General features: G+C 45.7%; 10 protein-coding genes, 1 long non-coding RNA gene and 3 other non-coding genes across 19 annotated transcripts in view; 8 read left to right on the top strand and 6 right to left on the bottom strand.

The window, feature by feature from the left end:
* CG10936 (uncharacterized protein) overlaps positions 1-4,643 on the top strand; it is a 34,188-nt gene extending 29,545 nt beyond the window's left edge. The window contains exons 5-9 of the mRNA NM_137395.2: positions 8-3,043; positions 3,114-3,429; positions 3,489-3,619; positions 3,682-3,849; positions 3,909-4,643. Coding sequence (NP_611239.1) covers positions 8-3,043; positions 3,114-3,429; positions 3,489-3,619; positions 3,682-3,849; positions 3,909-4,241 — 3,984 coding nt within the window. The 3' untranslated portion in view covers positions 4,242-4,643. The remainder of the gene's footprint in view (positions 1-7; positions 3,044-3,113; positions 3,430-3,488; positions 3,620-3,681; positions 3,850-3,908) is intronic.
* A 107-nt stretch (positions 4,644-4,750) lies between these two features.
* tRNA:Phe-GAA-1-5 (transfer RNA:Phenylalanine-GAA 1-5) lies at positions 4,751-4,823 on the bottom strand. The gene has a single exon. It is a non-coding gene; the product is annotated as a tRNA-Phe (tRNA).
* Positions 4,824-4,986: 163 nt separating this feature from the next.
* tRNA:Phe-GAA-1-4 (transfer RNA:Phenylalanine-GAA 1-4) lies at positions 4,987-5,059 on the top strand. The gene has a single exon. It is a non-coding gene; the product is annotated as a tRNA-Phe (tRNA).
* A 73-nt stretch (positions 5,060-5,132) lies between these two features.
* Positions 5,133-16,803, bottom strand: Smurf (SMAD specific E3 ubiquitin protein ligase). Of its 2 annotated transcripts, none has more exons than NM_001274132.1 (8): positions 16,282-16,803; positions 15,690-16,126; positions 15,590-15,628; positions 9,508-9,744; positions 7,247-9,452; positions 6,991-7,190; positions 6,768-6,931; positions 5,133-6,692 (listed from the first exon to the last, which is right to left on the bottom strand). In NM_001274132.1, the coding sequence occupies exons 2-8, from the start codon at positions 15,742-15,744 to the stop codon at positions 6,408-6,410; spliced, it is 3,186 nt and encodes a 1,061-aa protein (NP_001261061.1). In that variant the 5' UTR covers positions 15,745-16,126; positions 16,282-16,803; the 3' UTR covers positions 5,133-6,407. The 2 variants fall into 2 exon arrangements, with proteins under 2 accessions (NP_001261061.1, NP_523779.1); NM_079055.3 differs by having other exon boundaries at positions 5,613-6,692.
* On the top strand, positions 9,987-10,205 carry CG42649 (uncharacterized protein; the record flags this gene model as incomplete). Its single annotated transcript, NM_001202035.2, has 1 exon — positions 9,987-10,205. One exon carries the CDS (start codon positions 9,987-9,989, stop codon positions 10,203-10,205), a length of 219 nt encoding a protein of 72 aa, NP_001188964.1.
* On the top strand, positions 10,341-10,749 carry CG43920 (uncharacterized protein). 2 transcript variants are annotated; one of them, NM_001299613.1, is made up of 1 exon: positions 10,341-10,749. In NM_001299613.1, exon 1 carries the CDS (start codon positions 10,347-10,349, stop codon positions 10,515-10,517), a length of 171 nt encoding a protein of 56 aa, NP_001286542.1. In that variant the 5' UTR covers positions 10,341-10,346; the 3' UTR covers positions 10,518-10,749. The 2 variants fall into 2 exon arrangements, with proteins under 2 accessions (NP_001286542.1, NP_001286543.1); NM_001299614.1 differs by having other exon boundaries at positions 10,341-10,606.
* Positions 12,185-14,327, bottom strand: ND-51L1 (NADH dehydrogenase (ubiquinone) 51 kDa subunit-like 1). Its single transcript, NM_137394.2, has one exon. The coding sequence runs from the start codon at positions 14,308-14,310 to the stop codon at positions 12,202-12,204; it is 2,109 nt and encodes a 702-aa protein (NP_611238.2). The 5' UTR covers positions 14,311-14,327; the 3' UTR covers positions 12,185-12,201.
* A 281-nt stretch (positions 16,804-17,084) lies between the features above and the next one.
* CG30105 (uncharacterized protein) lies at positions 17,085-17,790 on the top strand. Its single transcript, NM_166241.3, has 2 exons — positions 17,085-17,566; positions 17,631-17,790. Exons 1-2 carry the CDS (start codon positions 17,177-17,179, stop codon positions 17,706-17,708), a joined length of 468 nt encoding a protein of 155 aa, NP_725699.1. The 5' UTR covers positions 17,085-17,176; the 3' UTR covers positions 17,709-17,790.
* On the bottom strand, positions 17,713-18,630 carry icln. Its single transcript, NM_137393.4, has 2 exons — positions 18,443-18,630; positions 17,713-18,356 (listed from the first exon to the last, which is right to left on the bottom strand). Exons 1-2 carry the CDS (start codon positions 18,559-18,561, stop codon positions 17,828-17,830), a joined length of 648 nt encoding a protein of 215 aa, NP_611237.2. The 5' UTR covers positions 18,562-18,630; the 3' UTR covers positions 17,713-17,827.
* A 79-nt stretch (positions 18,631-18,709) lies between these two features.
* On the top strand, positions 18,710-23,169 carry RhoGAP54D (Rho GTPase activating protein at 54D). 2 transcript variants are annotated; one of them, NM_137392.3, is made up of 7 exons: positions 18,710-19,388; positions 19,454-19,686; positions 19,740-20,540; positions 20,808-20,974; positions 21,063-22,061; positions 22,195-22,502; positions 22,566-23,169. In NM_137392.3, the coding sequence occupies exons 1-7, from the start codon at positions 19,240-19,242 to the stop codon at positions 22,921-22,923; spliced, it is 3,015 nt and encodes a 1,004-aa protein (NP_611236.2). In that variant the 5' UTR covers positions 18,710-19,239; the 3' UTR covers positions 22,924-23,169. The 2 variants fall into 2 exon arrangements, with proteins under 2 accessions (NP_611236.2, NP_001261060.1); NM_001274131.2 differs by having other exon boundaries at positions 18,906-19,388.
* Positions 23,170-23,299: 130 nt separating this feature from the next.
* Positions 23,300-24,399, top strand: CG14483 (uncharacterized protein). Of its 3 annotated transcripts, NM_001274130.2 has the most exons (2): positions 23,300-23,328; positions 23,552-23,959. In NM_001274130.2, exon 2 carries the CDS (start codon positions 23,556-23,558, stop codon positions 23,802-23,804), a length of 249 nt encoding a protein of 82 aa, NP_001261059.1. In that variant the 5' UTR covers positions 23,300-23,328; positions 23,552-23,555; the 3' UTR covers positions 23,805-23,959. The 3 variants fall into 3 exon arrangements, with proteins under 3 accessions (NP_001261059.1, NP_001286541.1, NP_611235.1); NM_001299612.1 differs by lacking the exon at positions 23,300-23,328 and having other exon boundaries at positions 23,445-24,399; NM_137391.4 differs by lacking the exon at positions 23,300-23,328 and having other exon boundaries at positions 23,445-23,959.
* Positions 23,351-23,902, bottom strand: asRNA:CR45275 (antisense RNA:CR45275). The gene has a single exon (NR_124599.1).
* A 699-nt stretch (positions 24,400-25,098) lies between the features above and the next one.
* Positions 25,099-25,499, bottom strand: lncRNA:CR45274 (long non-coding RNA:CR45274). The gene has a single exon (NR_124598.1). It is a non-coding gene; the product is annotated as a long non-coding RNA:CR45274 (long non-coding RNA).
* An 82-nt stretch (positions 25,500-25,581) lies between these two features.
* Positions 25,582-27,587, top strand: CG6484 (uncharacterized protein). The gene is made up of 2 exons (NM_137390.4): positions 25,582-26,352; positions 26,769-27,587. The coding sequence occupies exons 1-2, from the start codon at positions 25,651-25,653 to the stop codon at positions 27,462-27,464; spliced, it is 1,398 nt and encodes a 465-aa protein (NP_611234.1). The 5' UTR covers positions 25,582-25,650; the 3' UTR covers positions 27,465-27,587.
* The last annotated feature ends 287 nt before the right edge of the window (positions 27,588-27,874 follow it).

Raw genomic sequence — 27,874 nt, 5'->3', positions numbered from 1 at the left:
TTTGCAGAACGAAAAGCGACCGGTGACCAGCAGCCGTCCATTTGGCAATGGAGGATTCTCACCTACCCGAACTCGAACCCAGGCGCCGGTTTCGGCACTTGTAGAAAATCCAGCCACTCCCGCAGCAACGGCTTTCAGACCACGTAATCGCTATCAACCCGGCAGCTCCACTGCATCTACCACAACCACAACAACGAGTAGTGCGGAGGTGAGCAGCAAGCGGTACAACCGATTTGGTAGCAATCGGGCCAAAGCCACCAGCACCACCACCTCAACCACTCAGAACACACCCTCGGAACGCCCGAGTTTCGGCAGGAAGTCACCAAATCCCAGGCGACCCGTTTTCATCAGTCGCGAAGTCAACGAACCGGTGAGTGTGGTCAGCAAGCGACCATTCAACTACAGTGGAGCCAGGCTAAAGCTGCCAGCCAGACCCACCGCTCGCACCACCAGCACTACCGAAAGCGTCGAGGAGGAGGAGCCCCTGGATGACGAGGAGGAAGAGGAGGAGCACGAGGGCAGTGATGAACAGTATGAAGAGGAATCCGACGAGGGAACCGAAGAACACTCGGAATCCTCGAGCTTGGAGAAGTTACCACTGCAGGAGGAGGCCGTCACCCCGGTGACAGTGACCAAGAACGAGGCATTCGCACATGTAGAGCCTTCCGAACCCACCACCAGTTCCGAAATAGATAATGAAAGCAGCACGAGCAGCACTGAAGAAAGCCACACTGATGTATCTGAAGTAACCAACGGCGATGCAGAGGTTAGCAACGATGAAAATGATGTCACCACCCTACACCCAGCTCATGAGGAGGAAATCGTAGACGAACCCACCACTATTATTCCACAGGAGAATCAATCCACGGAGGATGCTCATGTGGATGAACAAACCGTAACCACTGAACAGCCTTTGGATAGCACCTCCAAAACGGAAGAAACCGAGAACGTATCCAAACCAGAGGAGACCAAGACATCGAAGCAAGAGGAACAGAGCGCATCAAAATCAGAGAACCAAAGCCTTAACAAGCAGGAGGAGCAATCCGAGTCCCAGTACGATGATGAAGGGGAGGGTGAGGACTATGAATACGATGATGAGGAGGGTAGTGAAGACTCAACCAGCGAAGTGGAGAATCAAGACTCCAAGCCATCCACGCCCAGTGCGGAGCATAAGGATGATCGCGAAATCATTTCGGTGGTAACCACCAAGAGTGTGGTCAATGGATCCACAATTCTACCAGTGCCAGTTACTCCAAGCACCAACTTTATAACTGAGGAGGAAGTTGAGTCTTCCCACGCTGATCTCAAATTGGAAACTACAACATCCATGACCTTGGACGAAGAGAAAGGCCCGAATGCTACTGAGAACTATGTGGTTGTGGCCTCTATCCAACCCAGTCGTAGCATCAATGGAGCCCGGTTCTTACCTTTCCCCGCCATTGAGCAGGAAGAGACGAAACAGACACTATCTGAACTGGAGCGGAAAGTGCATTCCAAACAGCAGCAGACCCCAGCTCAAAAGCAATCGGAGGGCAGCGAGGAGGTGCAGGCCAGCTCCTCCATCCAACCTCCGGTAGTTTCCTCCACGGAGAGTATCATTGACAAACTGGATCGTGTGCAGTCAGAGCTGTCCAGTGGCTTGTTATCTGGCAAGTACCCCATCATCAGCCAGATGGACTCCTCCACACCAGCAACTAGCACTACTGTGGGTACAGGTCCCGGAAAATTTGTGCCCCACATCAGGAAGTACCAACCAAGAACCACATCATCTGCTCCGCGAACAACCAGCAGCAAGGTGAAAGTGCAGCATTTCGATGACGGAGAAATGGACGAGCTGGCCACCCTTCTCCCTGTGGGCTTCAAGCCCAGACCGAGCTATAAGAATCGCAAGATTACGACAACGACCTCTACCACAGAGGCGCCGCCAGCTGAGATATCCAAACAGAAGCCGGGACGCAACTCCACCATCAGTCGATCGTTTAAGAGCGGTCACGTAACCGTGCAGGATGTGGCACAGGCTGGACTACTGCCCAAGGGCTATAAGCCACCAAAGACTACAACTACAACGACGACAACCGAAAAAGCGGAGGAGAGCAATCCAAATTCTTCCTCTGGACTCGAAAGTCTCTTCAGTGAAATCCAATTCGACGAAAACTTGGCCTCCCTGCTGCCCAAGGACTACAAACTGAACAGTAGTCCCAAGCTGCAAGTGAACACCACCACTGCCACTCCGTCAACCACTCAAAGGAATTTGCCAGTTGCAGTGCCTTTCGATGATCTTAGCACGTTCCAGTTGCCTCCTGGATATAAGGCTCCCGAGCCCAAGGATGAACCTAAGCTGCCACCAGGTGTGACTCCCATTAAAATAGATTCGTTGAAAGACCTGCTACCTCCTGGATTTAAATTGAATGTAACAGAGAGCGATGCTAGTGACGAGATTCCTGCCTCCCTGCTTCCACCTGGCTACAAAGCCAAGAAACAGCATCCGGCCTCAACCACCACCACCTCTACAACAACGAGTAAGCCCACTGTGTCGGCTTCTAGCACCACTGAAGCAGCTGTCACGGAAGCTTCCGGAGGAAGTGGCTTTAAGGTGGTATTCCCAAAGGGTAACCACAAAAGATTGGGTGCCCACCGCCTGACAACACCTCATCCTTCCGGCGAGGAGGGAACTACTGCGTCCTCGAGCTCAAACCTGCAAGTGATGATCAAAAAGGGCCCACCAACCAGGGCCACCACCGAGTTCACCGGCTGGCCGACTCCGCCGACCACTCCGCTGTCCATTGACAAACTGAACGCACAGACCATAAACTTTGAGGATCTGTTGACGGCTAGTGGAACGAGTAGCACGACAAGCACTACCACAACTACGACAACTACAACCACAACGACTACTCCACGACCCACAAAACCGGGTCATTGTACCGCCGACTGCGACTTGGCTGCTACCATTAAGATCATCGATGGTGTGGCATGGAAACCAGAGCTACTTGATCACAACACCGTGGAGTGGAAGAATCTGGCCCACGAGCTGGAGGCACAGGTAAGTGATTACTCCAATTAGGGATTTGAATAAGGGTTGTTTTACTATTTTCACATTTACTTTTTACCAGCTCAACGAAGTTTATTCCGGAGCTCCTCAGCTCAACAAGTGGTATAAAAAGGTGCGTATAGATAGCTTCAGCAAGGGCAGCGTCCTAGTCGACTACTATGTGGAGCTCGCCAACATAACCGAGGATGTGGATACCCTGGAAATCCGTCAATTGTTCCACGATGCCCTGTCCAAGCCAGCTACTCCAGTTCTACCCGATAAGGATGCGCAGGAGAATGAGACGGATAGCGTCTCGGGACCGCAGGAGGAGCAGCTGGTAACGGCCAGCTATCAGATGGGCAAATACATTATTGATCCGGTGGCGACAGATTTTAGTGGTTAGTTAAAAATAACCTTTCTGTTGCTCTTGAAACTATATATATTTTTTTTCTTGTAGTCATAGCCAAGAATGCTCATACTAATGTGGAGTTCGCAGAGGAGGATCTGCTTATTCCACAATGGGCCATTGTGGTCATAGTGATTGGAGTAGGCTCCCTGGTGTTTGTAGTCATTTTTGGGGTCACAGTGGTAAGTTAGAAGATCAGTTGAACATTTGGATCCTAGGTTATTAACTAACTATCCCTCTTTAGTTGCTCAACCGTCAGAAGAGGGCCAAGAAGACCCCCATTCCACTGACCAATGACATGCTAAACGAGCTAAAGGTCAACCACATGGGTGGTGCGGACAACTATGGCGTGGATGATTTCTATAACATCGACGATCCTTGGAACGATACCAAGCAACCTATTAAGCCGAAGGTAGGCCACATGACTTCTGCAGCTCCTTGCATCCATATTTATAATACGGCCCTTTTCAGCGCTTCACCAACTCAATGCACGGTAGCAACAGTTCCAACATCTACGACAGTTGGCGATCCACCAGGCATCCGCACACCAGCGGGGATTACTTCTATGACCAGCAGCCAACCTATTCCCAGAAAGGAGACTCACTGAAGAGGCCGCAGCTCCACCATGGTAACCACAGCAGTCACAGAGAGTACCCCGCCCACCACCACCAGGCGTCACAGCAGCACCAGCAGGCGTACGGTCACCAGTATCCAGATGCCTTCGCCGATGCCCACCAGATGTACAGCTACAACAACCATGCGAGTCGGACGCGCTATTCCCGCGACTATGATCCCGATTTTTGAGCGGGCTCTCTCGACTGGACTGGAGTGGAGCATCCATCCATCCGTGTACTAGCTTTAGTAACTTGCAAACGATTTTGAATTGTAACTAAATAGCGTAAAGGATCGTAGTTGTAATGCTGCTATAATTTATCGTACTGCCTGCTGGCTTGGCTCAAAAGTCGTCCACTTTTCAGTACCCACAGCCGGCCGTAGCAAAACTAAGTTAAGCTATATACTTTTGAATACTTAATGGAGCTGCTATATCTGGATGCCTTACACTTCGGCTTAATATACGTATGAAGGAAATGTTTCTTAATAGAACGTTAGGGGCGTGCCCCGGAAAATAAATAGTCATGCACTCTTAGTTAATCCTAGGTCATATGTAAAACTAGATACACTAAAATATATTCTTTGTATTATTTGAAGTACTGGCGGCTTGCTATACTACTAATGGATGTCTAGTTTTAGACACAAAATAAAAAAACAATTTATACGATTTACATTTGCATGAATTTTTATAAAAAATAATTTGCCGAAACCCGGGATTGAACCGGGGACCTTTAGATCTTCAGTCTAACGCTCTCCCAACTGAGCTATTTCGGCAGTTGCAATTCCGGCGCCAATAGCCGATTTTTACACCAGTAAAGGTTTGAGTCTAGGTGCATTCAGTGTTGTAAAATTCAAAATCCATCTAGCAATGACGAGTACCAAAACTTTTGAAATCCACGCTAGCACTAATCCGATATTCTGTACTATCGCCACATCTGCCGAAATAGCTCAGTTGGGAGAGCGTTAGACTGAAGATCTAAAGGTCCCCGGTTCAATCCCGGGTTTCGGCAAGCTACTTTTTCTTTTTAAAAATTTCCAACCATTTTAACTCCGAATAAAATGAGGCTTAAAAAAACAACAATTATTTAAGGCTCATTTATTTTAAATCCCTTTTGGTTAATGGAGCAGAGTCCTTGTCAATGTGCGCAGAATTTCTGCCTTAGAATCCTTAGTAATTTGATTTCTAGACCTCGCTAAAGCTAAAGAGTTAACGATCGATTTGTGTTGTATTTTGAAAGAGTTACTCCTATTTGCTTAAATTCAAGGGTTGAATCCTCGTTTACAATAAAAAAGTAATAGATCTCACATATGCACTACATTTTGAGGGTTGGTGGGTATCGGGAATGGGAGGATGGGTGGGGTTCTTAAATAGCTACCAATTGTTTCGATTTAATTAAAGTCAGATAAAATTTTTACTAATATCACCTTCTAAAAATTTGTCCAATTCGTTTTCATTAAAAACTGATGTAAATATGATTTAAGAACGTACGTGTATATAAAAGTTTGATCCTTAAGAGCTTTGATTTGGCGGTGTGGCAATAAATGAAATTAAAATAAAATTTTAATTAAATAATTTGCATTTATTTAAAAATGTAAAAAATAACTAATTTTATGATTGAGTAATTTTTCAAGTGTTTTGTTTCCCTATCTTATTTTTGGGTAGGCAATCATTTTGCTCGCATAGTTATAAAATATGCGAGCGGGTAAGTCGATAAGTGTGTCAAAGGACTATTTAAAGAATAATCAAAAACTTAGCAATGGGTCCGATTGGTTTTTATAAATGTACAAACTCTAATCAATAAACATCAAAAATGTACTAAATTAAACAAAAGCACAAAAATTTGCCCGTCCAATGCCTACAATTAAAAGTTGTTTTTATGCCTAATTATCAACTATGATATATGTATAATCTTGTATAATTGTATGTATAATTGGTTTCGTAATATTTTAAACTACAATTTATAACACGCGCCACGACGTAAACAAACAAAGGCCAGGTTATATATGTATATGTATATGTTTGTTTGGGGGTGTGAAAATGTATATACTCATATATATATTTATATATATATATGTATGCACTTGGTAACTATGTATACGATGAGTCAGTAAATACTCGCTAAATTAAATTTTTAACTGCAAAATACGCAGCACACAAGATTAAACAGTGCTACGGGAGCAGTTCATCAACAAACAAATAAAAATATAAACTTATCATCTTGACCAGGGTCAGTACAATTTTGATTTCAAATCGCCTTGATATATGTTTCTTTATAATGTGCACTAAATATATTTAAAGGTGTCTATGTATATGCATATGCGTGGATCAGGTGAGGGTCACAGTGTCTCTTCTGGATCTTACTCCACGGCAAATCCACAGGTCTCCTCAACGGCCTGCGTCAGCTTGTCGCAAAGTAGCTGGTACGTCTCGTAGGGCGGCAAATCGATCCGGTTAAAGCAGGTGTGCGCCTTGGGCAGGTTCTGCGTGGGCACGTCGGCAGTCAGGTGAATAGTAAACAGCCGTGGTCCCACCGCTCCCGTGGAGCCCTGTAGCGCTCTGAAGCCCTGCAGCGGCACTCGCGATGATCCTGTCACGAATTGCAGCAGACGGGCTCTCATCTCAGAACTATAGGACTCGACCACCTTGAGAAGTGTAAAACATTGGTTAATAACGTTAAATAATCTTTAAAATAATCGCTAATAAGTAGCCAAACACACCTGCCAGAACCACAACACCTGCGTCGTTTCGTTCGTACAGTGCTTCAGTCTCGTATTGTTCCGCCAGTCGTTGACATCTATGCTAGAGATGCCACCAATGACCAATTCCAATTCGCGCTCATCAAACGGTCTTAGGAGATGGCTGGGTATAAGCTCACAAAAACCTGGAAGATATGCATTGATTACTACTTTGGTTGGGGCAAAGCCAAATCCAACAACAAACCTTTCTGCAGAGCCAAAAATTGTTGTTCAATGCCGCGCATAAAACGATAGTTCACATAGAGCTTGACATACTCGCGTTTGTTCTCCTCCGTCACTGGAATGGAGGCACCGCCAGGCTTCAGTTCATGCACCACCAGAGCACCAAAGCTATTGTTCTCTACACTGAATGTGGATTCAATGATGCCGCTGATGTTGCTTTCCCTAAAATGCAACGATAATATAAACAATTCCTAGATGTTTAAATGTATTTCACTTACAGCATCCAGGTGAGGCTGCGATGTAGGTCCGGATCCACGCCTTCAATATCACCAAGCGTAATCGGCTTGTTCAGCAGCTGCTTGTAGAAGGGTGTAGTGAACCCACCATCCAGACAGTGACCGTGGAACACGGCAATCCCTAGTGTGCGACCCACGAAATGAAAATAGGACAAGTGATCGGGATTCACACCGGAGTCTGGATTAATTTGCAGCGTGTAGTGATCATCCCTACTGTACTGGAATAGGCCATACTGCGGATTCAACATCTCTCGGGAAAGCAGATGCAACCACTCGCGTGCTACGCCACCATAGTCCAGGCCCTCCTCGCCCTTAAATTTAACCATTAGACGCTTTCGCATGTCCTTGGCCCGCATTTTCATTATCAGTCTATAGCTCTCCTCGAAAATCTCGTTGCGTGACACCTCCAAACGGCAGTGGCCGGATTGCGGCTGCATCGTTTGCAGCTCCGTGCGCAGAGCCCGCAGCTTGCCAACCAAATCGCGGCGGTACTTGGGCAAAAGGTCGGCGCCTTCAAGCAATCCCTGTGGCAGATCCGGAACAATACGATGGGGCGGGTTTGTTGTAGTTGTAAGCGTCGTTGGAGTTGCGTTGCTCGCCGGCGTCGCCTGTGGTGGAACTGCTGCTGCGGCCGAGGGGGTAGCAGGAGTAGCCGATGGCGGAGCTGGTGTTCCAGCATTTGCAGCGGATGTTGGTGGTACGGTTCCACGTCGAATCATTTGCAAAATACTGCCACTTAGCCGGGGATCCGTAAACTGTGTGGTTCGGTTGTTGTGGTCCACAAAGTAAACCCTTCCGGAGGCCGTCTTTCGCTGTTCCCAACCACTCGGCAATGGTCCGATAGCGTCAAGCGTTAGATGTTGGGTGTCGAAATCTCTGGGTATCCGAGGATCATGCCACGTGGATACACCAGTGGGTATGTGATAAAAGTATACCTGCCCTTGTTGCGTTGTTCGCATTTCATAGCCGGGCGGCAGATCCAAAAATGGTCGTGCTGCCTGATTGGCAGCTGCAATGGCTGCCGAGGCGTACCTCTGCCCAGATCCACCTCCACCTCCGCCGCCAGATGTGCCCCCATTTCTTGTTCCCCGTGAAGACCGTCGTCTGGTGGAGGACTCCTCACCTTGTTGCCGCGAGCTCCGACGCTGAGAGCGTTGACCGGGCGTTGCTGCTGTATAGGATCTACTTCCTCCTCCGCTTCCGGCTGGTGTGCTGTTCGCATTCGGACTGTGCACATTTCCATTTGCAGAGGGTGTCACTGAAGCTGGCGGCGATATATTTGGAGTTGGCGGACTTTGACTATGCCTGGGAGGAGAGGTTGTGGTTGAAGGTGAAGTAGTCGTTGCGGCATCTTCTTGCGTCCATCCGTTACTAGCACTCTGGGGCTGCGCCGCCTGGCCACTTCCATTTCCGCTGGTACTTCCATTCTGAGCATTTCCATTTACATAGTTCTGCTGACCCGTGGGGGATGTGGGCGTGGACTCTGGCGGAGCATGGCCATTCGTTTGGTGCTTTGGTGTTTTTACATGATTGTCGTTGCTATGCAGGCGAACCGACGCCGATGTCGTACTGCTGGTGGGTGTTGCTGGTTCGTTTGTCGGACGCTGCTCCAAAGTGCGACCACCTGCCGAGGATGAGTTCGATGAGGATGTTTTTTTGCCAGGCGTTGTCGTGGCCGAAACGGGCGTTGTGGGGCTGGTGTTCTCCTTGCCCACGCTGGACAGGATTTCCGTAGAGTGTCTACGTTCATCTGAAGCCGTCACAGACAAGTCCCGGCTGCGATGACCGTTATTCATCAGGTTCGTGCAAGTTGTAGAGCGGGTTGGCCCAGCCGGAGCTTGTCGATCACCGCTGTTGCCATTGTGCGTGTTGTGCCGTTGCTGTGGTGAAGTGGCGTGACTGGATCCAACTACTCCTGGCTGTCTTGGTCGATCCCACTGCGTCGATTTGGTGGCATGGTTCACATAGTAAACTCGACCGTTGTCCGTACGCCGCTCCTCCCAACCCTCTGGCAAACTATCTTCCGAGGAGTCATCTTCCGACGGTCCACGGACATCACCACTGGGTCCTACAATGGCCAGAGGATTACCACTACTAGGACCGTCCTTCGAGAGCAACGAAATGATGATTTGACCACGTACAAGCTCATCGTCATCCGGCGACAGTTTTCCCAGATCCAAGCGTTGAACTGAATGATTGTTTGTGAAAATATAAGTCAATTTGTCGATATAGGATTCACTTACACCCAGCTCCTTTGAGGCTCTGTATGTTGAACGCCGGTATCCTCACACAGCCCAGGAATCCACTGCCCTTGTGTATCTTTCGCTGATTCCACACAGTTATCGTAATGGCATCCCCAATGCCCAAAAACAAATCGTAATGTGCATTCCATTTTGGATCCAGAGAGGATTTGCTTATTTCCGTCGAGTACACCTGCCCAGTTCCATCCACCTGCACCTTAGCAAAGGGATCGGGTAGACCTGTAACAAAAATATAATTCGAATGAGCAAAACCAATCAAATATAAATAGTTTTAAATTTGTTTGTTAATAATGTTAACTCTCTATTGTCATCGATCATTACAGAATGGAAAATGGGTCTATTTGACACCGATGATTACAGATAAAGCGTTAAATTTCAAATGCAAATCATTAATCCACACGAACGTTTCAACAAATTGATCATATTTAAAGGTGCACAAATATCATTATTTGCAATAAAACATGAAGTGCTTGAACTTTATCGTGCTTTCGCTACTGCTGATTTTGCCTCAATTTTATAGCCATCGACATCCGGGCTTTGCCCAACGCTTGCAGATCAAGCCAGGCTGCTTGCAGGTGCCTCAGATATACACCGAGGCTCCAACTCCAACGCCCACCATTATCTTTTCCTCGTTGGAAGAAGTAGGGATAGAGGACATTAGGAGAGTAGAAGCAGATTAAACATCTTTCAGAGCAAATTCCCCCTGAGTGTGAGTTCCCTATTGGATTCACCTTATCGGCTTGGCACTGTGATGCCACTGCTTAATTGAGGCCTATATAAACGCTGTCACTTCATGAGAGCTTATCATAAGCAAAATCGCAATGCCATCTAGCTGGATTCATTTGCTGGGACTGCTGGCCCTGTTTCTTTGCACGATCCTGTCTGCTGGAGATGCCTCCCCCTTCGACGAGAGACGCCACCGGGGATGGAATCCTCGCCCAGGATCAATGCCGCAGATTCCCACCACACCACCTTTTAATCCATACGGATAAGGTGGCATCTAATTATCTAAAAGCTAACTAAAAATATAGATCAAGTCTTAATCGTTTACAAATATATAAAATGCATTTAGATGGACTACAAAAAAATTTCTAAAAATGTCACATATTCAATATAGAAAGCGTTTTTCTATAATAAGAATTCGGCTGTCAATCAAGGGGGAACTTTTTCCTCCACTTTTTGGTTTTGAGAATAAAGGGCAAGAAATGTCAATTGAATCCGAGGAACGTATGAGTGAAAATGTTTACATCCCGACCACCACCAAACGTGAATGCGGTCAAGTGTCATTAGTCAGAGATAGAAAAATGGGACCACATTGCTAGACATATGGAGGAATGAACGCAACATGCCAATCTCCGCTATCAGAACTAAAATAGGAACCCCCACTGTCGCATCGTTTTTGCTTATCGTCTTAGTCGGCCACCGATAATGCCCAGAATCTTGACAAATTAAGCGCTGGACATTCCGCTTGAATTAAACAATTAGAAACTACAATATCGAGCCGGGGCCGGTGATTTATGCGCACTCGGACTGGACTAGACTCAACCAGTCCCTTCCAATCTGACAGCCACTGACTCATAGCCCGGTAGATATCACAACTAGGTTTTTTCGCACACCCATATCGTTATCTCAAGGCTGACGCTATTGGCTACGGCCATAAGCGGAGCAAGAGCATGTGCAGGCCTTCTTCCATCAGCTGGTGAGGATGCCATCAATCCTTTGTTGGACTCGCCCAGGTAATTCGAGAAGGGCACATTGCAACTTCTTCATCGCCTGTCGTCGACGGGCAGCTGTTGATTGATTTTATGCAAGAAAGAACATACGACGGGTGGGGGAAAACATACTGGTAGGTAAACAGCAGAGCAACTGTAAAGCCCTCTATATGGAAGTTAAAGGTGTGTTTACGTTTCCTATGCACTTTGATTTCTTTGATTCGTAACATGCCTTGAAACTAGAAAAATATCTACGAGCATTAGCGCATGTTTGATTCACCACAAGATATATAGTACATATACATATTCATTTGTCGTTTATCCAACAGTCCTATTCCCATAAGAACATTCCCTTGAGGCACATTTTTTTTTTTGAATCTGCCTTGTATAAAAATAAATATTTTTGTACAAAGAAAATTGTGATATTAGATTGATTGCACAAGAATGCTGAAAACGCGCTGGGCGGTTTAGAATTAATAATAGAACTTGGCGATTAAAACAAATTTTGAGCAACACCAGAAACGATAAAGTGGACCATGATTTGGTCGTGGATTAACAATAGCTGCCATTGCATTCAAGTAAACGCCGCCCACCAGCCCAGTTGCATAATCCCAATCTCCGAGTTCGCGCGAGGCACAGCTCCTCACTCGCTTCACGCCTGAGCTGCCTGAAAAGTGAGAAAGAAGAATTAAGAAAGCCAAAGGGGGGATTGGCGACCGACAGACTAGCCGCCGACTTTTGGGCCAACACGGCTATGTGTTCAACCCCCTTTGGTTTAACGCTACGTGGCACAATTTCGTAGCCCAGTCGACAAGGCGAGGAAGTTAACGATTGGCTGCACTTTCACTCGGACGGAAGCCGGTAGTCAGAGTCAGCGGAGCTTGAATTCAGCCGCATGCCACGGCTGCTGTTCGAACTACACATGCACATAAAAAACGGGCGGTTTTGATGCAACTGGCACGCTTTATTCTGGACAAGGAGTCACCGTTTGACAAGGGAAACGTTCGGCTTCGAGTGCTTCAGCTTTAGCTTGGTCCTCGGCCGCCCGCTTCTTGATCCTCTCCTCGATGACCGGTCGGAAGTTCCGGATGAGTCCTTGGGGCGGCCAAGCAGCACCATCGGCCAGGGCACAAATGGTATGTCCCTCGATCTGCTTCGTCAGTTCGAACAGCATATCGATCTCTGCAATTTGCGCCTGTCCTGTCACAAATCTATGCATGATCATGTTCACCCAGTGGAGACCCTCGCGGCAAGGAGTGCACTGGCCGCAGCTCTCGTGCTTATAGAAAGCCGATAATCGGGCAATGGCCTTGATAATGTCCGTATCCTTATTCATAACAATTAAGGCACCCGTTCCCATGGACGAACGCACTGCCATCAGCCCATCGTAGTCGTGAATCGCACTCGAGGCGTGCTCCTTGGTAATGCAGGGAGTGGAGGAGCCACCCGGAATGATGGCCAGTAGATTGTCCCAGCCCCCGATCACTCCGCCAGCATGGCGTTCGATAAGCTCTCTGGTTGGCATGGACATCTCCTCCTCGACGGTACAAGGGTTGCAAACATGACCAGAGATATTAAACAGCTTGGTGCCAGAGTTTCGGGTACGTCCAAAGCTGGCAAACCAATTGCCACCACGCCGGCAAATAGTGGGAGACACGGCCACCGTTTCCACATTGGTCACCGTAGACGGACAGCCAAAGACGCCGATATCAGCCGGAAAGGGAGGCTTGTTCCTTGGCTTACCCGCCTTGCCCTCCAGGGATTCAATCAGAGAGGTTTCCTCACCGCAAATATAGGCTCCTGCTCCACGTTGCACATAAAGATCGAAATCGAACCCAGAACCGCAGGCATTCTTTCCCAGGTAGCCAGCCTTATAGGCCTCAATAATGGCATACTGAAGATTGCAAGCTTCGTTGTAAAACTCTCCGCGAATGTAAATAAAACCAGTGTTGGCACCCATAGCCCGTCCAGCAATGAGACATCCCTCTACCAGTTTGTGTGGATCATGGCGCATTATCTCACGATCCTTGCAAGTACCGGGCTCTCCTTCATCCGCATTGACCACCAGAAACTTGGGTCTTCCATCAGGCGGTTTATGCATAAATGACCACTTAAGTCCACTGGGAAATCCGGCGCCACCGCGTCCTCGCAGTCCAGATGTCTTAATCTCGTTGACTATCCACTTGTCACCCTTGGCTATGATCTCCTTCGTCTTGTACCAGTCACCGCGCTTCATTGCTGCCTTCAATCGCCAATCGTGCCGTCCGTATAAATTGGTAAAGATTCGATCAGCATCAGCAAGTGGTCCAAAAGTAGTTTTCGTCTGCGGTGGTGGAGTTCCGGGCGGTGGCCCCTTTGGGGGTGGTGGAGCGCCGCTTTTGGCAGGCGGAGAACCGCCCGTCGGCGGTGCAGAAACATTTTTAGGTGGAGGAGAGCCTGCCGGGGTGGCCGGCCCAGATCCTTTCGGTGGAGTTGATTCCTTGGCATCCACAGTCACAATAGTTCTTCCTTGTAGAGCAGCATAATTCCAGCCTATAAAATTATCCCTCAGCTCGTCAACTTTCTCATCTAGTCGAGATTTCTTTCTTTTAGCCATATCTTTAAGCCTTTTTAACAAATTGGCCTCGAGTTCTCTTTGGTCGGCTGGATCTAAAACCTTCTTGGCATTTTCATTAATAGGAAATTTCGTTGTGGGCGGAAGTTTCTCAGCTGGAAATTTTGGGCAATCTACTTCGGATTTTTTTATGCTTTCCCTTTTTTTGGCTCTTTGCTCAGAGGACAGCAAATCGTCGTTACAATCGGTTTGAGATCCTTCTCTCATAATCAGCACAGGTTTGGCTGGCCGCAATAAGAGTGGAATAACGCTTTCAGCGTCACTTAGTTGGTTCTTCTTCACATTTTGTATGCTAGAAGTTCGGTATATGTTTACCAGCTTGATATTTCCAGTTTTATTACCAGGTCGTAAGGCATTTTGAAGGCTTTTTACTTCTGTTAAGGCTCTATATGCACGAGTTAGTCCTAATGAAATCTTGTAAGCATCACAAGCTCGGCGTTTTAACAGAAACGATATCATGCTTTCGTCTATATTCTTTATCTGATTAACTGAACTCTTTGGCAAGTGTGTTGAATCAAAGGAAAATTCAAAGCATACTACTTCCACATTTTTCGAACTTGATATGTTAAAAAAGTTTACATTACTCACAATAACGAATATCGGAAAGTCCCATTATGGATTTTCCCTATAATGACCGTAAGCCCCGCTGGGTTCAACTAAAATCTTATCACAAAGAATCGATAAAATATGAAGAACCAACTACTAGTGTACAATGTATATGGTAGTAGAGGGAAAATAGCAAATGAATGCGCCATATTCTGTAGTCAACCACGGAATTCAAGCATTAGCATTAATAAACAATTCATTTGAAGTGACACCAGCGGCCACAGACCCATTTTCGGAAACCCAAATATCCCCCTATTGGAATCTCACGGATAAGGAACATCGAATGTTTTTTTTTTTTTTTTAGTAGCACATTGAACAATGCGTGGCGCGTGATTTAAGTGCAACCAAGTGTACAAAAATGGACAAGAAGTGGAAAAAGCGAATAGTAAATCACAAATACACAGAAAGAAAAAATATTGCGATTGTATTTGTGGACGAGCGAGTGAGTGAGCCGCAATGAAAGCAAATTAGTAATAATCACTTTTGTTATATCTAACAAAATATGGGAAAAGAGCTCAGATATGGCGCACCACTCGCACTCACCCACTCGACTTGATGGGCGCGATGGGGGGAGGGGGCTTTTCCGCAATTTGTATAAAAATGAAAGTAGACAAGAAAGGAAGTGCTAAATTTAGCGATACCTTATATGCATAGATGAATGTGAAGAAGAGGAAACAGCAGCACCACAAGCGCCGCAAATAAAACAAAACTTTAATTTACCACAATGTGTGTTTCGATTGGACGGCTAAACAGGTGCGTAATTGATGGTTTTCGAAAAGAAAACCAAACGTGAAAACAAAGCTTGCTGGGTCTGGCGAATGCCAACTGCTCCAAATTTCCCGTAACTAACCAAAAGTGAGTCAAGAAATTAGCCCAAACATGTGAGCAAATTACGAAAATAAGTGATTACGCCAAAGGCATGCTGGGTAAATAGTTTTAAGGAATTTTTTGCTGTTACATTTAATATTTTATAACACTAACGATTAAGAAGTACAGGGTAAAACTTTTATGCTTTTGATGACCGGAAGTTCTGCTTTAGGAACTAATTTAGACCGTCCTATTTGACGGATAGGTGATAGGCACTAAGGAAATTAGATGCTAAGATATATCCAATTAATATTAAAATACTTACGAAATAAATCCTTGCGGGCCAAGTTTCTAGCACACAATACTGCAAGTAAAGCGATATATTAGTGGGTTTTATTAACAATTGTTTTTATCAGCAGACTTACTCGTTATTCGAACTTTGTGTGTACCATTGCGACGTGGGTAATCCAATTTATTCATAATTTTCGACTTTTAATTGATATTGTTTGATTTGTATAAAAATAAATGGATTTACTTTGTGTATTGATTATTTATATGTCGCGGGCATGTTGTTGTAGTTGTTGTTGTCGTTAAAGCGCCGAACGGAGAGCGAAGAAGAAGAAGTGCAAGTAGAAGGTGGAGGAGAGGAAGCAAAGGAGGTGTAGGAGGAGCAGGTGAGGGCGGTGAGAGGTAATTTCATTGCCGAAGGTAACTGCAGTTGTTATTGTTGCTGCTGCTGCTGTGGCGGTAGCCTTGACGGTTGCAATTGTTGTAGTTTTTGCGTTTGTTGCTGTGTGTCATGGCACACGCACATAGATATATTTGTATATAAATAATAACACCGATTTGCTTTTTTTATAGGCTGCAATCCAAAGATAACAAATGGAAATGGGTATTATTAGTAAGTTCGTTAGAGATAATGTGTGTATTTTCCCCCCAAGTGCAAAAACCCAACCCAAAAGCGAGGGCGTAGGTAGGAAATCGTTCAGGTAGGCAAAATATTCACGAAAAACTCACCCGAAATTGTTTTGCTGGTGTTGTTGTTGTTGCTGCTGCACCTCACACGCACATGTCTCGCTCACTCTCTCACGCACACACACACGGACGCAGTTCACGCATGCTGCAGGGGAGAGCGGGAGCGGGGTTCGATCTGTCTCTCTCCCTCTGCCACTCTATTATTTCACAAATTGCATTAAATGAAATACCACTGTGTGTTTAATTAACTTTAATTTAGTCGCTGCTCCAGTATGGGTGCCACACTATTTACTCGCACTAGTATTTCCTTCGCTATCGATGTGTGCGCGAGTGTGTGTGGTACTAAAATTTGCAATAATAATCAAAGGAGGCACACTTGTATTGTTCTAGTTCACTAAAAATCGGACGAAAACTCTGCGAACAACGCACGCCCACACAGTTGCTCGTCCACGGAACGCTTGATAGTGCGCGAATTATGCTGCCGCGGCCTCACGCGCTATTGTTTTACGGATTCCCATAAAAATTTAACTACAACTTCGAACGCCATTTTTATTAGTGGTGGCACAAAGTCTAGTGCTGAGTGAAAAATCGATTACTCTCTTATACTATCGATTTTTTAGTGCTAATATTCTTGGAAAACATCGCATATTGTCAAATATATATATATAATACGTATGTAGTCAGATACTAAATTTAAAACAGCATGAAAACTTGTTCAGTGATGGTAAACAGTGATCTCGTTACCATCTACAAGCTTTGATTTACAATATAATTGTATGTTTTTGTTATATTGTTACTATCGAATTAAACTACTATTGGCTATCGGTTGTAAATCGATGAGTTTAGCTGCTACTCAAACCATCCTTCTTAAGCGCAAACAAACAAACACATTTTGGCGGAGTTTTTGTTTACCTTTTATTTTGCGCAAAAAGTAACAATGTCAATTACTCTAGATTTTAATGGTAAGAACTTTGCCAAGGGTAAGAATTTAGACGTGCACTACTTGCCGGCCAAAATAGACGGCGATGGGGAAGCGAATGTAAAAAATTACTTCAACAACTACACACGTGAAGCAACCGAATTCGGCACAGGAATCCTGACGAACGCCTTGCGCGGATTTCCTTTAATGGGAGAGAAGTTGAAAGTGCCCGAAGGATACTGCGGATTAGTTCTGCAAGAAACAGAGAAGCCCATCAGCGATACCTCCGACCGAAAGTTGCGGCTAACTGGAGTATTTCAAGATTTTACTTACTGGAACTACGACAAAGTGCCGTCCAATGGCGATCCCTACCGACAGGCCCTTCCTCTGCCGGATGTTGCTCAAGCTGTATGTATATACCACTATATATTCTCGAAGTACACCTAATAAATACCACATTTTATTTATTTAGCTCTCGCAGCCCATTAGCGAAGAGGATTTAGAGAAAGAAATCGCTCGTAATAAGGAAAACGTCAAGGAAAGCACGTAGTTTTGTTTTAATCGCGCTTACCGCGTTCTATTTATTACTCCAAAATCTAATCCAATACATATATATCGTACATTTTATCTGGTATAAAACGTGGTATTGATGTTTAAATAGGTTATGCTTCACTCATCAGCGTCCTCGAATCGCTCTTCGTCGTCGTCCAAACTGAGATTCTGCACGCCGTTGCGCCCAAGCGTCAATGCATCATCCTCCTCCATAGCCTCATCCTCTAAGCCACCGGCATCCTGCATAGGATCGCTGTCTTCCGAATCACTGTTTGCCGAATCAGGATGTAGGGCCTGGCAAGTCGTCATGGCACTGTACATAGTGTCTACGGTGTGAATGTCCTCCGGCATAAGCCAGCACTCTGTGACCTCTCCAAATTGCTCGTCTACGGCATCCTCGAAATTGTCGTCCTCATCGTGCTCATCGCTGCCATTTCCCTCGTCCACTTCCGCTTCCGAACCACCGCCATTCCGACCATTGACTGCCTGCTGGGGAGGATCTCCGTAGACGCCGTTCCACTCGACTTTGTGGTCCAGCATGAAGTAGATGCACTTTCTCGGATTCGAAGAGATACCGTGCAGGCTAACCTGCTTCCACTCAATGGATATACCCTCCGCCAATTCAGTTGGCTGCCAGGATAGCGTGCTAGGAACAAGAAATAACAGTTACTTTAAAAGATTTTAATAAATAGAGAGCAATACCAGACACCGGCAAAGCTCTAAAGCGCTCACTTTTGGGCAATGTAAACTGTGCCTTCGCCCACCACTTTGTCGCCTAGTTTCAGCTTGATATTGTTTGCCGTATACAACAGACCATGTTCCGGCGGGGAAACACGCATAATAAGAACCATTTTAATACAGCTTGTTAAATTAATTGTAAAAAGCGCGATCAAACAACAAAACTTGCAAAAATGCAGTGTTGAGTACCATTTTTTCGTCCCCCTTTTGAAAGTCTGGCAAGGGTGGCAATAACTAGGAGAGACAGCTGGACTCTGGCAACGCTCTGATGTATTTTCCTTCTTTGAATGTAGAATCATCAGAACAGGTGTTCTCGGAGGACAACTTCTTTCTTACCACTGTTGAATTTAGAAATAGATATATAAAGAATGGAACAATTTTGTCAAAAAAAGATAAAAACGTAGTACGTAATTGTGCTACCAGATCAGCGCGTACGATTTTCTCCCAAAGAGGTCTTAATTTGGCGCTCTAGCCGCGGTCACACTGGTTAGGTAGCGTCTCGTTCAATTTTCAATTTTAGCTGTTAAAATTTGCGATAAATGTGATAAATGCGAAGTTATATGCTCGCGCATCAAACCTTCGACAATAATACACTCCTCAAAACGAACCCATTACGGACAGAAGTGAAAGAAGTAGCCTTCGGGTTAACGAAACGAACTTGTCATTGTCCTTCCAAGTTGTTGTTATTTTCCTTATCCGTTGGCAGTCGTTATTATTGTTGTTGTTGTCGTTGTTCGTGGATATATACAGTGTTTACTCGATAGTCCCGACGGATAAACCACACAGATTGCATGGAAGCAACGATGGATACGGACCATGCGAACCTAAATGACTTCAGGGATCGCGATCTGGCCACGCGCATGCGCCGCTGCAATTACGAAAAATACAAATCCTTGGTGCGCATGCACCTATCGTTTGAATTGGAGCTCAATACGGATGAGTAAGATGGATCACCTTGGTATATGGCTGCTCACCACATTACTAACGATTCCCTTATATATGTAGATTCGATCTCCCCTGTCACGAGATTGTCTACGAGGACAAGGGCAAGCTGAAGAAGTGGAACCGCCTGTCTAAAAAACATCGTTTGGGACATGGAGCAGCTGCCACATCCTGTGCCGCCGGCTCCGCCAGTAAATCCGTGGGTAATAGTCCCACAGAGACACTGCAACAGCAGATTGATCCGGGATTCTTAATGCATCTGCAAGAGCTCAAGGAGTTCCTAATGCTGGAGAAGAGTAAGTTCGCTGAAGATCTCAAATTACGTTCATTAACTGATCCACTGTTTCAGATCTCACCCAGGAAGGCCTATTCCGCAAGGCTGGTGCGGTGTCCCGACAAAACGAACTTCGGATGCACATCCAGCACGACAAACCACTGAATTTGGAACTTGCGGGCTTCTCCGCTCACGATTGCGCGACCGTTTTCAAAGGTTTTCTATCCGAACTTCCAGAACCGCTGCTTACGGATGCCCACTATCCGGCGCATCTGCAGATAGCCCCACTCTGCCAGGCGCTCAATGGTCAGACGACTGCCACTGCTGAGCGTCAACAACATCTTCTCAACTCCGTGCAGCTGCTACTTCTCCTCCTGCCCGAAGAACATCGTGAACTTCTTCAGCACATCATTGAGATGCTGCATGCTGTGGCCAAGCATGAGAAAAGCAACAAGATGAGCGCCGATAACTTGGCCACTCTCTTCACACCGCACCTAATTTGCCCAAGGCAACTGCCACCCGAGGTCCTGCACTACCAGGCCAAGAAAATGTCCAGCATCGTGACCTATATGATCGTCCGTGGACTGGACATCTTCGAGGTGCCTGGAAAGCTGTCTACCGACATCCGGGCGTACTTTCTCGAGCGCAAAAGAAAGAAAACCATGTCGCCGGAACAAACGCTTGACGAGTCCATCTCGGACGTCTCGACGGTCAACACGGTGTACACTTTTGTAGACCGAGCCGCCACTGCAGCGGCCACCAATACGAACAATACGGACACGGAGCTGGCGCAACTTTATGCCCATATCCAGAGCATGCCGGAGTCCTCTAAGAAGAGGCGTTTGATTAAGCAGTTCAACAAGCAAAATGGGCAGGGTAAATTACTTTATATATTTAATGCTTTAATGCCCTTTCACTCTGGGTCTTATGATTTAAATACCTCTGCTAGTAATTTCAAAATTACTTGAATTAAGGTTCAAAATATCTTGAATCTAATTAATATAGTTAATATTACGGAAGTAAGAAATCTATAGCCAATGTTTAAGTTTGCACATAATAACGAGGTAATTTTTGGGAAAAAGTTAAAATAATTAAAAAAAATATCATTATGATTTATCAACTAATCAATTTTCATTTGATTAGGCACACCGTTGCAACTGGTGGTAATGAATCGTTTGAAGAACAACGAGGCCACTCGAAGTGCCAAGTCCCTGGGAGATTCCATTAAGAAGCACATTTTCCACAAGAGCCTCATGTCGCGGACTCCAAAAAGAGTGCCACCCAGTTTTCATTTGGCTAGTGGATCCGAGGTAAGTCGTGCATTTGGACTTCGCCTACTGCTGTGTTTTTTTAACTAACCGCATGCCTTTTTGTAATCCATCGCATGTTTATCGCCAGACGCCCAATATGTCGCATGTGAAACCGCCCAAGATGCGGGTGCTTTTTCAGAGCCCCACGCCACCCACACCCACCTCATCGACCATCACCAGCGTCAGCCTGTCCACTAACACTCGGCATCAGCTTCAGAAATCCATCTCATCTGCTTCCCTCAAGATCGAATCCTCGTCTTCGGACAGCAGCTCTAGCTGTGCGACCAGCGGTAGTATCTCTGCTCCAGTCAGTCGACAGCAATCGAAAGAATCGCCTTCTGGCAATGGAGCTGCTGGTGCTTCCGGCCAGGAACTGGATGAGATCGATGCCGATTGCTGCGTGACGCCTTTAAAGATCATGTCAGCGGTTGCAAAGCAGCTAATTGACAAGAAGAGCGTTGCCTGGGACGAGCACCGACTGCTGGAGATTGAGGAGTACTCGAATCCCTCAACGCCCGTTCAGCAATCGACGCGCTATAAGTCGGAGCCTAATCTGTCAAGTATCCTGCCGCAGGTGGACGCAGAGGAAGAGGACGACGGCGCACTGACGCCCATTGTGGAGGGCCGCAGTACCATGGTAGCTAGCAGCAGCCATATGGGCAGATCAATAACCCGAAAATTGATGAAGGGCGTTAGCATGGGTAATCTCAGATTCCCATTCAGTACGCCAGAGACAACCAAACGACTGGTGCGAAGTGTTTCTGCCACGCTCAGGAGGCGCCCCAGTGGCGAAGAAAGCAAGCCATGCCCATTGGCAGCGGATGCACCACTTCTGGAGGATGTAGACGATAGCGATGAAGACGACGACCATCATGGGGCGGTGGATGAGGACGATGATGATACACTTTCGGAAAACAATGGCAGCTCCAACGAGCTGCCCGCCATGAGCCTGGGCTATCAGCAGATACTACAGAGCAGCGTATATCGCAACATGGATCTCATTACGAGCACACCAGCTCTGCATTTGGGTCGCCGTTCCATGTCGCCCATCACCAAGTCAACCCAACGCATGCCTAAGGCGATGCAGGTGCGTTTGAAATCTATTAACGTATATTTAATGCTTATATAATAACACAAATCGTAAGAAGCGTTTGGATATTTTGCTTAGGAAAATCAATTTATATATATGATAATTACAACATATTTGTTTTACATTGTAGGAATCTATCATGACTCCCCGATCCCGAAAACCGGTGATGTTGCTTACCGCCTTAGCTGGCAATGGCGACAAGCAGCTAAATCTGAGCTTCGCCGAGCAAGATGAGCCGGATTCGATTGGTGGCACGCCGACCAAGCAACTGGAGCCACCATCGCTGCACAGTGAGGATGCCACATCACTGGGGGGATATGCGGATATCCTAGGGCAGCATCAGAGCTTTGCTCTCTTTAATCCCAGAGAGCGTACGACCAGCAGTAGCAACAGCAATGAAGACTCAAAGCCCTCAAACGCCTTATCCAGTGATTTCAAGTGAGTGTTGGCCTGAGATCCATTTTGCGAATAGTTTTGACATTATGATTCTATAATACCCAGGGAATATTTGCTAACGCGCAGTGTTCTTACCGCCAGTCCGGCTGATTTATCATTTGCCAGTCGGTCGGATGATTTCGGTGGAGCCAGCACCACGCAGGACATCGACGACTTGGACGAGTCCGATCTGAGCCCCAGTCTGCTCTACTGCCTGGACGGAAATGAGCCAACTTTAGCCTCACCCTTTGGCAACAGCAACGGCAGGAAGCGATCGGCGGGCACACCCCTAAAGTCTACGCTAATTACCAACCTTGACGCCGACAACAAGGAAAACATGGAGAATCTACAGGAGGATCATTCGCGCACCAAAAAGCTGCTAATTACTTCTCCCGAGAAGTATCCGGGCGAAACGGCCCTCTAGCTTTAAATTGAGCTTTTCGCACAGATATATATATATATTTTTTCATAATCTAACGTTAAAACCGTTGTACGGTTTTAAAAAATCATCTCTCATCAAAATATTTAAGAAAATGTTTGCTTCCGTAAAAAATGTTTTTGGTATGACACGTTTAGCTTGGCCGCGTTCTAAAGTTTAGCATAAGTTCTACATTTTAAATGCATGCCTCAAATATTAAGAGATACATACATATATAACTATATATAATCGAAAAATAATCGCTGTTTTATTGGAAGGGCTTAAGTTGTAAATGAAATGAGTTAGCTCTGTGGGGGGTTAATGCAGTATTAACTGATAAGTTGTTCCAAGTACTTCAGATAGTTGCGTGTTGAGCAAAGTCATAATATTGTGCAATTTCCAGGTGAACGGGTAAGTTCAAATTAAGGATTTTAAATTGTTTTTCCTAAAAACGGTTTTAGGACAACTGTCCCAAAATATATGTTCGCCTTAACCAACACAGCTCGCCCTGCCCTCAACGACAGGCAACACTGAGTTAATTGTAATCAGCTGTTTTTTGTTGATATTTTCGAGGAAAACACATTTTATTCGACGAAAATTACGTTTTATCACAACTATCCGAGTAATATTACAGCGAAATGGGAACCTGGGTGCTGGAGGTGGCCAAGATGGGCATGTACATGGCCTTTCCGGTGACGCTATTCCACTTGTTTAACCAGCCGGAATACTTTGAAGAATGGGTGACCAAGAAGAAGCGGGAACTTTATCCGCCGGAAAGCAAAAGCCACCACGAGGAGCTGCAGCGGGCAATCCGTGAACACCACGCCCAGCACGACGCCAAAATGATGCGTGCTATGGAGGAGGCGGAGGGCAAGCAGAAGAAGTAGATATTTCGTTATCAACAATCATCCGGCTAATCCCACGTTATATAATCGGGGGCAAGCAAACAACCGATGCTCCGGATGGATGTGACTAACTGATCTGTAACGACGTAATAAAAACATATTGTATTTAACCGAACAACACTCGGTTAATCATCAGGAAATAACTATGATGTGGCTCCAGGGCTCCACTTGAAATGCATTTTGGAGTCCATTATCTGGCGAAAACAGCTCGATTTCAGGCCAAGAGAGCACTCAGTGTGTGGGGTGGCTTGATAAGGCCATTACATGACCATTGACATGGTTGCAAGTGGAATCCACAAGGACTGGGGGCAACTTGAAATCGCTATACGAGTGTTCTATAGTCGAATTATTATCATTATCACCCAGTAATCGCTTATCTACAGCCAAGCCCGCTCTGCACTGCCCGCCTATCAGAGGATCCGTCCTCCAATCCGTTCGGTGGGCCATCAATGGTTCCATCTAGTTCGCTGATAACCGATAGTGCCGCTTGACCGCCAGGTGACCGTTGCGACTTAAGTGTACGTACAGGTATTCAGCTATTCTGCGATTTTGTCACAGTTTGGGGTCCAATCTGGATCGATCCAATAGCGGATTTTCCTACATGTGTTTTGGGCGTGATGCGATGCGTTGCTGGTTACGCCAAAGATTAGATGCACTCCCCGCGATTTTCGCTCATTCAATTATTTTGTTGAGTCTGTCTCCGCTATTATCTGCTTTTCACACGGCAGCGCCGAATCAATTGTGCCGTAAATAACAAAATACCGGAAAAGGTTTGACTTAATCAAGCCGAAGATAGGGTACCCTCAAATGGGGGATGAGATTTGGTAAAAGTCTTGCCAGAACCTTTAAGGCATGCAAGTAGTAAATACTTAACAATTTGTGATTAAATAACTCGCTAATCTTGATCTTATCTTACTGCAAATCATCGATTTTGCTAATACAATTGTTTTCATTTAAATTTCTAACTGTTGCAGATATTTATTTATCTTAAAATTAAGTTCAGTCTTTACTTTCACACCTTATAGGAAATGAAGACAATATGCAAAGGCAAATCAAAATAAATAAGTATGCAGTATCAACTATGTTTGTTATCGTATAAAAATGTTTCGATTTATTTATCATGTTATCATGGTTTAATAACTTGATTTTTAGCTAACCCATTCATAGCTTTATTTTCCACACCGTCTTGTTTAACAACTTTTTAGTGCGTCTTACACCAAGTAGTTGGCTTAAAGAATAAAAAACTCAATTGAAACAACAATTACGATAAAATCTAAAACATAACTACCCAGAGGAATTTAAAAGGTATATATGTAATCGCATACATATTCTAGCTTCCAATCGCACAGAGTTAGAGATGATGAAGCATTTATTATGGTCGGGGGGACCACTTCGTTCCACACAACTTACATACTTTCGAACTCACTCCCAATCCCAAGGGCTAGCGGGCGGACTTCGCCGCAGGGCATAGATTCGGGTAATTGTTGTGGAATCACTTGATTGCTACAACATGTTGGAACATGTGTTGTTGCTGGAGTCGGGCTTTTAATTAGCTGCTTTGGCTCTCAAGTGATTTTGGGCGCTCTCAATGACGCTGCGCCGCCTCCACCTATCATCTGTCACCTGGTTTTGTGGGTGAAACTATGGCCAACTGATTTACGGCTCTGACTTGCGGTGCTTGACTTTCTCGGTCGACGTCGCTGCTTTAGTTATCGCATGAAAAGCGATTTTTCCAGCGTAATAACGGTCGCGTGGCGAATTCAGTTCGTTTCCGGCGATCGACAAGGAAACACCTATAAAAACCAATTTAAAAAAAAAACCCCTCGCCATGTCCAAGGGATCGGTGTTGCCACAATATATTGCTGGCTTGTCGGCCAGCTTTGGTGCCCTCTGCATGGGCGCCTCCATTGGTTGGTCCTCGCCCGTGGAGAATATGATAACGGTGAACACGGAATACGGCTTTCCCATTAGCTCCAGTCAGTTCGGCTGGGTATCCTCGCTGCTGACCCTGGGCGCCACTGTGATCTGCATTCCCATTGGTTTCGCCATCGATTGGATCGGCAGGAGACCCACTATGTTAGCCCTAATTCCACCGTACATGGTGGGCTGGGTGCTGATGCTGTTCGCCAAAAACGTGACCATGCTCTACTTCGGACGATTCATTCTTGGCATGTGCGGCGGAGCCTTTTGCGTAACAGCTCCCATGTACTGTACAGAGATTACGGCGACAGCACTACGAGGCACCATCGGATCCTTTTTCCAGCTGCTGATTGTGTCGGGCGTGCTGTACGGCTATTTGGTGGGCGCCTTCCTGCCCCTGCTCACCATCAATATCCTGTGCGCTATTCTGCCCGTAATCTTTGCTATCATACACTTCTTCATGCCGGAGTCACCCGTCTACCTGGCCATGAAGGGACGCAACGATGATGCCGCCAAGGCCTTGCAGTGGCTGCGCGGCAAGGATGCCGATATCGATGACGAGCTCAAGGAGATCCTGGAGGAGTCCCAGAAGCAGATTGATATGCCACAGGTTAGTTAACATTCCACTAATAATCAATCAATCAATCAAAATCGATCGATATTGAAGGCATAAAGAAACTTTATAAAGGGTTCGCAGGGCTTTAACAGATTTATTACTCTTTCCATTATCACACAATCGGAAGTGATACATACATATACTTACCCTGATAAAAGAAATGTTGTAAATTCAGATAGTATATAATATTTTGTTTTCATTCATTAAGATTTTCAATAACTTGAACCAAGATAGGGTTTGCATTAAACTTAAACGATTTCGTAGTTAAACTACATATGAACACAGGTACGTAATTTGTTTCCATTATTCCATTTAGTAATCAGTGTAGCAGATACTACTTATCATACCTAATAAATACATTGATTTTGGTGAAGATTAGAAAATAATACGTGGTCTTATTTTTATTGCAGGTCAACATTCTGTCCTCCCTTCGTCGACCCATCGTCCTGAAGGGTCTTGGAATCGCTGTGCTCCTGCAGGTCTTCCAGCAGTGGACGGGAATCAACGCCGTTCTCTTCTACTCCGCCTCCATTTTCGAGGATACGGGCTCTGACATAAGTGGCAGCGATGCCACGCTTATCATTGGAGTCACCCAAGTGACCAGCACGCTGGTTGCCGTGGCCATTATCGACAAGGCTGGCCGTCGCATCCTGCTCCTTATCTCTGGCGTTCTGATGGCCGTGTCCACTGCACTGATGGGCGTGTACTTTCAGCTAAAGGAGAACGATCCGGCTTCAATGGACAATTTCGGTTGGTTGCCGATCAGCAGTATCTGCATTTTCATAATCTTCTTCTCGATTGGATTCGGACCGGTGCCGTGGCTGGTGATGGCGGAACTCTTCTCGGAGGATGTGAAGAGTGTGGCAGGATCGATTGCCGGCACCAGCAACTGGCTGTCGGCCTTCGTGGTCACGCTGCTCTTCCCAATCCTCAAGAGCTCGATCGGGCCGGGTCCGACCTTTTGGATCTTTACCGCGATCGCGGTCATCGCCTTCTTCTACTCTCTGTTCTTCGTGCCGGAGACCAAGGGCAAGACAATAATCGAAATCCAGGACCTGCTGTCCGGAGGAAAGGGTGTCAAAAGTGATGACAAGAGCCAGACGTGATGATGTCGCGTAGTCTTAGTCGTAGCGATACTTTTTCATATTCTCCTTAAGCCAATAAGAAAATGTTATGTATAAGAAGTGAAGAGCATAATCAATAAAGTAGAATCACCATGTATATAAACTACCCGATTGAATTTTCGTTCATTTCCGTCAGTGTAGTTCTAATTAGACTCAATTAGTATAATTCTAATTAGTTTGACAAGATTTTAAGTCTTGGAAAAAAATGAGGAAATAAGAAACTTTACTCGTATGGAGGAGGGCTGCAAACGAAGGTCTAAATGATCTAAGGATAGTATGGGTCAAAAAGTGATGTGATATATTCTTAACAATTGGTATTGATTAAGAATTCAAATAATAAATAATTCACGAACTTACACTACCGAAAATGCTTATTATTTTGTTGCAGATTT

This window comes from Drosophila melanogaster, chromosome 2R, assembly GCF_000001215.4.
Source record: "Drosophila melanogaster chromosome 2R".
Taxonomy (NCBI): domain Eukaryota; kingdom Metazoa; phylum Arthropoda; class Insecta; order Diptera; family Drosophilidae; genus Drosophila; species Drosophila melanogaster.
Note: the sequence above shows the minus strand (reverse complement) of the source record. Positions and strands in the feature narration are given on the sequence as shown.